Below are 9,574 nucleotides of genomic sequence, written 5' to 3'. Positions count from 1 at the left end.
AAGAAGAAAGAAAATATTTTGAAGCTGATTGTGCCAGCAATTGTACAATTGTGCTTAATATGTTGAATTATTGAATGTGATGATATCTGTAAGAGCTCCCAATGAAATGGTTACAGAAAAACAACAACAAAACACTGAAAGAACACCTGTCCTGGCTTGCTATGCATTGGAATCCACTTGATGGTAGTGAGTTTGTTGGGATATGAAACCTTAATTAATTTGTAAACATTGTCTTGTAAATAAAGAATATGTTTTATTGTTTACTTTGACAATAAGAAATCAAAACCAAGATCACTTTTGGAAAATGATAATAATGAGGGATATTAGAAGAAACAATTATTAAAAAGAAACTATCAAGATGGCATCATTCAAAAGTTAGAATTTATATACGATGTGAAAATATGCTGCTTTTAGAATACTGAATTGACAACATCATAGCTTTTAAGGATTTATGACACGTGCAACTGAAATGGAGAACGCTTCACTACTTAACCAACAACTCATTTCTAAGGTAGAGCTACGGGATATTAATCTAGTTTCTGAAGAAAAATTAACCGATGTAAGGTAAGAATGATGGTGTTGCTATTCAATAAATTAAATTCAAAACAAAAATGCTATGGTATAATCATTTGATTGTTTAATTTCAGTTCTTACAAATTTTGTTGTACTCCATTTTATGATGCTACAGAGACAAAAGGACTTCTATACATTGAATGCAAACTGATGATTTAACAGTGAATAATCTTGCAAGAGAGAAGATCATTAATAATTACCAGAACATAACATTTGGGAATAAAGAAAAATAATTCAGAGGGATAAAAGATTAGGTTTTAAAATTTTCTAGTTGGAGGAAATATGGTACATTACATGATGAAAATAATATTATATATTTTAAGATATGTACTTAAAATATCAAATATAAACTTTATCATTGACCCGCGAATTATGGCTTTCCAACTTTATGTGGTGTTACTTATCCCCATGATTTTTCTAATTGAAACAATCCCATTATATTCACTTAAGATCATCCTGTTCAGCTGTTACTTGAAAGGATTTGGAATTCAAACCTATATCACATTTAATATCTAATTTTTACTCTCTGTGTAACTAAGATAAACTACTTAAACTCTTCAGTTCCTGTCATGAAGGATTTCCTCCTAAATGAAATGCCTATTTTGATTTATACTAGCTTACAGATATGGATAATTTTATTTTTGGCATTATCATCAAATCTAAATTAAAAGGTTTTAGTTAGGTTATTAGTCTGTTCATGAAACCATTTCTTATTCTCATAAAATGCTTACCTTGTATCATATAAAAAATCTTTCTACATATTCATAAAATAGCATGGAGTATTACTTAGAATTAAAGAGTATCTGCATTTTAGCCCAAAGTTTGGAAAACATAGATGTATTTTATTTTCAGAATGAATTCATCATGGGATATTCTGAGGATGAACAGTAAGAGAAGATTAATTTTTTCTAAGTGTTTAGAATAGTGCATAAAGGAACATTATGAATCCAGGATAAATCATTAAAAGTTTTAAATGACAATTGTAAATTGGATGTTAATGCTTATTTGGGGTATCACAGAATGAGAGTGCAAATACAAAATAAAGTTAGGGGTGATCAATAGAGCCTAAAAACTTAAATATGCTTTAGTGATTTTTATATTTAAAATGTTTTATAAAAGTTAAAGATATTATTTTAAGGTAATAAAGACCTTTTTTAAAATGACATCCCTGAAGGCTTGTTTCACTTGTTTGTTTCTGAGGGTGTATATGAAAGGATTTAAGACAGGTGCAACTGAGGTGATGAGCACGGCAATCCCCTTGTTTACTGCTACCCGCTCCTCTGCAGAAGGCTTGATATACATACAAATGCAGCTGCCATAAGAGATGGAGACAACAATCATGTGGGAAGAGCAGGTAGAAAAAGCCTTCTTCCTCTGCTGAGCTGAAGGGATTCTCAGAATTGTTCTCATGATGTATGCATAGGAGAGCACCACCATTCCCAGAGTAATCAGGAGGGTGACAATGGCTAAAATAAAGCTTAGTAATTCTATCACTTGTGTGTCTGTACAAGAGAGTTTTACAACAGGAGAATAGTCACAAACAAAGTGGTCAATAATATTGGCATCACAGAATTCCAAATCTAGGCCCATGATGAGTCCAGGAGAGATTGTTAATAACCCAGCCAGGCAGGAAGTCACCACCAGCTGGGTGCACACTCTGTTGTTCATAATGGTCATGTAGTGAAGGGGTTTGCAGATGGCCACGTAGCGGTCATAGGACATGGCAGCCAATAGGAAAAATTCTGATGCACCTAAGAAGATGGCAAAGAACAATTGTGCCATACAAGCATTGTAAGAAATTGTTTTATCCTTAGTCATAATGCTGAACAGGTATCTAGGGATGCACACAGAGGTCATTGAGATTTCTAAGAATGAAAACATTCGAAGAAAGAAATACATGGGTGTTTTGAGGTGGGAATCTAGTAGTGTGAGCAGGATTATAGTCATATTTCCAGTAACACTTAATACATAAGTTAGAAAGAGGAAGAGGAAGATTACAATTTGCCAGTTTGGATCATCAGTTAGTCCTCCAAGAATGAATGTTGTTACTGTTGTGTGGTTTCTCATGGCTAGATTCCATCTGAATTTCATCATGCCTGCGATAAAACAAATAACTCTAATTTTAAAATGGGGTATATAAGTCTGTTAAAAAAATCTGAAGTGAAAATTAATTATCTCAATTAAATACATTTGCCTTTTTTGTACTAGTATTTTTTAAATCATTTTATTGGGAGCTATTATGATATTAGAAAAATCCATAATTCAATGAGATAAAACATAATTGAATAATTGCTGCCATCATCATTTTCAAAACATTTTCTTTCTTCTTGAACTCTTTGATATCACCTTCCCTTTAATCCCTCTCTCACCCACCTAACACCTCAGGAATGCTAATTATTAGATTTTATATAATTATGGTTTTTATTATTTTTATTATTATTATTATTGTTTGCTGAATCGTACGCCATCCAATATATCTGTTCACCTTCTATTCTGTTATTCTGTCCCCATGATTGGGTATATATAGTCATAATTGCTATCAGTTTCCTCTTCCTTCCCACCACCCCCTCTCTTCCGATACCCTCAGAGAATCATTACTCCCATTATTGTTTCTGAAGGGTTTATCTATCTTTAACCATTGCACAGAGCAGTCAGAATTCAGACTTAGTTATTCTAATTGTATCTCTTTCTCTGGATAAAACAGTTTCTAAAATCTCTTTTCATGTGCCATTTACCTTGGAGATAATGCTTATTTTCCTTCCCAGTAAAAATATGCACAAACTTCTATGCTTTAAATACCTGTCCAGTTCCATTTGTAGCCCTTTTGAAATGTCATAATTCACCTTCTTAAATGTTCCCCAAACAAAACTTATCAAGTTGATTCCAATTCATAAACCAAAAACCCACTACTACTGAATGACAGCTCATGCTGACTCAAAATAGGATTTCTGAGGCTTTGTAAATAGGGATTACAAGACTGTAAATCCTTATGGGTGCATGTAATCTTAATATACTCTCTCAGACGAGCTGGTGGGTTTCAACCACTGAGGTTGGCAGTCAAAGACTTACCCCACAGTGCCACAAGAACTCCTTTTCTAACTTAAAGAAGCTTAGAATCATCACTCTTGCAGAGACAAGAGATAAAATGAACGATTGTATTGGGTAAATCTACTGCACAAGTCCTCGCTAAAGTGTTGAAAAGCAAGGGGGTTAATTTCAAGAAAGGTGCACCTGACCCAAGCCATTTTCAGTCATCTCATGTGCATATGAACAATGGATATTCAATAATCAATTCACTTGATTCATGGTGCTGGTGAGGATATCTGTCTTGGTATTCCAGCCAGAATGCTCCTTGGAAATAAGGTTGGGGTGATTTCATCTCACATTCTTTGGACTTGTTATCAATAGAGAGTGGTCCCTGGAAAGGGACACCATGGTTGCAACAATGGGTTCAAACATCACATTAGTAAGGTGGTGCGGGTAATGTTTGCTTTACGGTCGAACTCAGTTGATGATACCTCACAAGTTTAAACATGTATATAAATATAGCAATTATTGATGAGTCAAATGGGAAAGGGCCTAAAGAGATGTAGATGTACTCCATGTTAGTAAATGGGAAAACTCATATTGTTACGATTTTCTTACCCTCCAAATATATCTGTAAAACAATGCAACCCCAAACAAACAAACAAAATATTTATCGAAGATGATCAAATGTAATTCCCACAAACTTATTACATATATAATAAAATATACGTTTTAGGTTTTATAAATTATATTTATTAATAAAATTATTTCTTCTTCATTTCATTCAGTAAATTTACCTTTAAAAGAAACTTATACATTTCAAACAGAAAATCATGCCTAAAATTTAATCATTACTATTTAAAACATTGTGTCCTAATAACATATTTCCAGTTAATCATTGGGGTCCTTGGCACTGATGATTTAAAAATTCAGTAGAATAATTTTTTGTTGGTTTTAGTGTAGGGTGAATATAAAAAAATCAGTATATATATTAAATGGAAATTACATATGAAATTTGGAATTATTTTAATCAATACCTTCCACTTCCAACTTTCTAACTGTATCAATGTAAATGTTACATCAGATTAAGCTTTATCAATGAAAGAAAAACAATATGACTTACTGAGAGTAAAATACCCAAGCGTTGACTAAGTAAAGGCTGGCAGTGTGCCAGTACGTCTTAATTAAAAAAGTTTGAACTTATAGTTCATATCTATTCAACAAACTTAGACACCTTTCAGATATTTACAGTTCTATAAATATGCACATGTGCTTTACACAAATATCCTGCTTATTTCTAAGTATTGATCTATTGGATTACTATTATGGTCGTGTTTTCAGAATGGAATTGATTCATTGTCAATTAGATTGTATACAAAGCAAGAGAATACTGAAAATACTTACTTTCCATGAATTTTGCTTAAGTATTTTCTGCTGCTGCATTGTGATTTTCTTTCTTTTTTGTATTATTAACCTAAAAGGTATTAAGAATTGTTGTTGCAATAAAATATTTTTCTTTGTAACAATATATTTGCTTTGATTTCTCACTTTTGAAGGAGTGTTTGCTCACAGTAAAATTCAGAAAAATGCAATGACAAATATAAACATTGGTAGCTGTTGTCTAAATGCAAGTCTCTCAGTTTAGGATTGACCACATTAAAAAAATCTCATTGCATAAATGTGTGTATCTGACTCACCCTAACTGGCTCTCTTAAAATGTGGAAAGGTAAACGCTTTATCCAGAATGAAAAAAATAAAAAAGATTTTAAAATAAGAACTCTGTAATCAAATCTAGAAAGTTTTTTTTTCATCTCCCCCAAAAGAAATTCTGTAAAAGAGTTTCTGGCTCTGCCTTTCTGGAAAACGGTTTCTTTCAGCATCAGGATAGGTTTTTCTTTGCTTTTAATATGAGAGCTGATATTTGTTCACAACTGCTATGGGGCCTTGGAGACTCTATGGAGGAAGTAATTGGCTACCATCATCATTAATTCAAAAAACAAACACAAAAGGTTAATGATGATTCTAGTTATAGCATTATTCAGGAAACCTGGTATGGATGTAACAATGATGTTTAATACCTAGAGTGAGAATTTAAAGATATTTAACTACTTGGCGGTTTTCAGTGTATCTGAACTGTGACTTCTGTAAAGGATAGAACACTGGAACTCTCCCCTTCTCCGTGCAAATACGAAATCAAAACAGTAACATTTCCTCTTGTCTGCTGACAGTGCTTTCCAAACTCACTCGCCACTCACAATAAGCTCAGTATGCGAGACCAAAATCACTATTTCTTATGTTACCACAGGACCTGTTAGTTTCCAATATCTATAATATACTAACATTGTAGGAGGAGATTAATTTCATAAATGATTTTAAAAATTAACTTCAAGGACAGTGAATTATTTACTGTAATACTTCTAACCAAAGTCTCTCTTAACTCCCACCAAACAGTTCTTGTGTTTGGGCGCATAGTTCTGGGTGAAAAAGACACTGATAGGATTCATCTGAGTCCTTTTTAACATGATTCATTCTTATGCCTCCCACTGAGTATAAAATGAGCCTTCTGAGGAGCAGTAGGGGAATTTTCTCTACCAGCAAAATAAGGGCTGGTGTGCAGCAGATCCTCTGGATCCCAATAAAGCTGTCTCAGACTGCATCTACATCATCCAGATTTTGTAAAGGTGAACTGAGGCTCAGGATGAGAACAAAGTCAGGATGATGTAGATGCGGTCAGAGAAAGCTTTTTATTGTAGCAGGGAGAGAGGGAGAGAGAGGGAAAGAGTCCCGGGTGAAATCCCTTGGACTAGCAAGTAGCCCAGAGACATCGCGTACTTTGCCCGGGGTCTTGGATTTTTAAAGGAAAGCGGTGGAAGGGGCATCGTGTTGTGGTAGCAAGGTTTATGGCCTAGGATGTTAGCAGTAAGGTTTATGGCCCAGGATGTAGTTTATCTGTTCTGGCAGATAGGCTGTCCAGTTATCGGGGAGTCAACCATCCTGGGCATTGTTTCTCAGACTCCTTATTCCAGGTGGCAGGTGCTCACTTCTGGAGATGAGCAGGGAAGCGGGGACCCTGTCCTGCTTCAGTTCAGTCAAATCATTTCAGCCTCTTTAGTGATAAAAAGGGCATCGTGGTATGAGCTGGTCACTTCCTGCTGGTGTGTGACGACAGGAAGAGGGCTATGGGCTGGAATGCAGCAGGCAGGGGGCTGTAAGATTATAACAAGAGTTGGTTACCAGCTAGATTGGATATGTTTCTCTCAATCATTCTTGAAGGAACTTAAAGAGACAAGGGTCTTAAAGTAACAGTAAGAAAATTATTACCCGGGGGTCCGACAGGGGCATGACCGAGGACATGACAGGATATTGGACCCGGGAGTGATGGCTGCGCTGTCCCAGTGACTGTTGTGATCGCCTCGGCCATGGTCTTTAGCGCGGTTACATTCTGCTTCCCCACTCCTGACTCACTAATGTAGTAGCAACACTCTTCTCCTAGAAACGTGCACGTACCTCCTCTGTCAGTGGTTAACAAGTCCAGGGCTCAGCGGTTTTGAAGGATTGCATGTGCCATTGGCATAAGCTGACTTTGTAGGGATGTAAGGGAATCAGAGGTGGAATTCATTACTAGTTGAATTTTTTGGTTAAAGGTTTGAGATTGGATGAATGTTTGGTCCATGGCCCCACCAGAAATTTCTGCTGCAGCTAAAAAGGAGGCAGGGGTGAGGCCTCCTAGGACCTGTAGCAATATTGCTTGGTTGGTCCGAGGGCTAAAACGAGTGTGTGCGGACCACTGTCTGTTGAATTCTGCCTGCCCATATACTGTGAATTGAGGGACTACGGTGACCGTAAGGCAAAGGATATGACTGGAGGCATCGAGGCACTTTGTTAAAGTCCCATTGCACCAAAAGAAGGTCTCTAGGGGCTTTAAGTGAGTCTGTAACACTTTCCTGAGGACTGAGGTTTGTATGGTATGTGTAAGTGCCACTTGATGTCCAGAGCTGAGGAAACCTGTTGCGTGATTTGGGACACAAAACACAGGCCATTGTCAGAGTGAATCGAGTTGGGGAGTCCAAACCTGGGGATGACTTGACTTTGCAGAATGTTTGTGACCGGATCTGCTGTCTACAGTTTGGTAGGGAAGGCTTCAACCCATCCTGCAAAGTGTCCACTACCAGAGGAGAAATTTAAGACCTTTGTGGGTAGGCATATGAGTGAAGCCAATTTGCCATTGTTGGCCAGGCAGATAGCTATGCAGTTGGTGTGTGGGGACTTTTGGCTCAAGGGCTCCCTTGGCATTGAGGGCTTTACCCACAGAACAAGTGGAGCTTGCAGTCTGAATGAGCGGGGACAGAGTGGGCTGGTAAAAGAGTGGCTGTAAGAACTGGGATAGGGCATGGGCCCTATATGGAAGAGTGAGGCATCCGGTGTGTGAGGTCTCAGCTTGCTGTGTTGGTAAAGCTATTTTGTTATGGAGAACCATCCACCCCTCAGGGGTTTTTTTCCCCTCCTTTTGGGTTGGGGCGACTTCGTCCTGAGGTGTATAAGAGGACTGTACTTCAGGGATGGTGGATTATTGGAGCTGGCCCAGCAAAGCTAGTAGCTAGGGTTCTGGCAGTAGCATCTGCTGGGTTGAGACTAAGAGGTATCAGTGAAGTGCCTCCTGCGGTGAATGATAGCCACTTTAGTGGCAGCTGAAGAGCCTGAAAGACACTTGCTAGTAATTTACTATTTATAATGGGAGAGCCCTTAGGGGTGAGGAATCCTCTTTCCTTCCAGACAGTAGCATGATAGTGGGCAATAGGAGAGAATATTTAGAGTCCGTAAAAATATTACCTGTCTTTCCCATAGCTAAATGGAGTGCCTGAGTTAGAGCAATGAGCTCTTCTTATTCGCAGGTGCTGTCCAGGAGCTGCGGGCCTTCCTAGACCCAGTCAAGTGAGACTACAGTGTAGGCAGCCCACCGCTGCCCTTACCAGTCAACAATAGAGCTGCCATCAACAAATAAAGTTAAATCATATTTGGAACACCGTTGACCTGAAAGTCCGCGACAAGACAGCGTTAATTCCCCAACCACTTGTGGGCAGGAGTGACTGTCAGGTACTGCAATTCTTTGAGGCAGGAGAGGTGCTGGGTTTAAGGAGGGAGACTGACACAGACATATGTCAGGGTTTTAAAAAAACAAAAGATGGATGTCTTGCATGCCGCTGGGAGAGAGTAAAGACAGGGTGTGGTGGGAGAGAAGGTCCTGTAACCTGTGAGTAGATACAGTTCGAATGGGCTCACCTAAAGTCAGGGTGAGAGCTTCCTTGGTGGAGTGGCTATGGCCCTGCTAGGCCCCGGAGACATCCTTGCCATCCCATGATTGTCATGTCTAAGTGTTTGGATAGAAAATCTTTCAGAGAGTGGGTGGGTACATAAGGACTCCAACAGCCACACCCTGTCTTTCATCACTGTATAGGAAAAAAGGCTTTTAGGGTTTTGTAAATGTAAAGGTGGAGAGTAGAGCAGAGTTTTTCAGAGCTTGCAAAGGCCATTTTGAACGACCAGGGGAAATATAGGGGGCTTGTAGGGGTGGTTTTAGCAGCTCATACAGAGGCTTAGCAAGCGGGCAGAAGTTTGGGATCCAGTGTCTGAAAAATGCTACAAAGCCTAAGAGGGAAAGTATTTGGTCTGCAGTTTCTGGGGCTTGGAGTTCCTTTACCGCCAGGTGACAGTTGATTCTGAGCTCCTGGTTGGTGGGAGTGAGGCACAAGGCCAGGTAGGTAACAGACCTGCAAGAGATCTGGGCTTTGGTGTGTGACAGCCGATAGCCTTTAGAAGCCAAAAAGTTTAAATCTTGGGCCATATGTTTTAGAAAAATATGGCCTCGAATAGAATACAAAACAACAAATCCTCCACATACTGCAGCAAGGCAGATGGCAAGACGGGGCAGTTTAACAAACCTATGGCCAATACTGGGACAAAAACAGGAGATAAA

At 38.3% G+C, this 9,574-nt stretch overlaps 1 protein-coding gene across 1 annotated transcript; it reads right to left on the bottom strand.

Moving 5' to 3' along the window:
* Positions 1 to 1,701: 1,701 nt before the first annotated feature.
* Positions 1,702 to 2,664, bottom strand: LOC142450942 (olfactory receptor 6C76-like). The gene has a single exon (XM_075552877.1). It carries the CDS (start codon positions 2,662 to 2,664, stop codon positions 1,702 to 1,704), a length of 963 nt encoding a protein of 320 aa, XP_075408992.1.
* Between the last annotated feature and the right edge of the window lie 6,910 nt (positions 2,665 to 9,574).

The sequence above is a fragment of the Tenrec ecaudatus genome, chromosome 6 (genome assembly GCF_050624435.1).
Source record: "Tenrec ecaudatus isolate mTenEca1 chromosome 6, mTenEca1.hap1, whole genome shotgun sequence".
In the NCBI taxonomy this organism is placed as follows: Eukaryota; Metazoa; Chordata; class Mammalia; order Afrosoricida; family Tenrecidae; genus Tenrec; species Tenrec ecaudatus.
The sequence above is the reverse complement of the archived record's forward strand: the minus strand, read 5'-3'. Positions and strand labels throughout refer to the sequence as shown.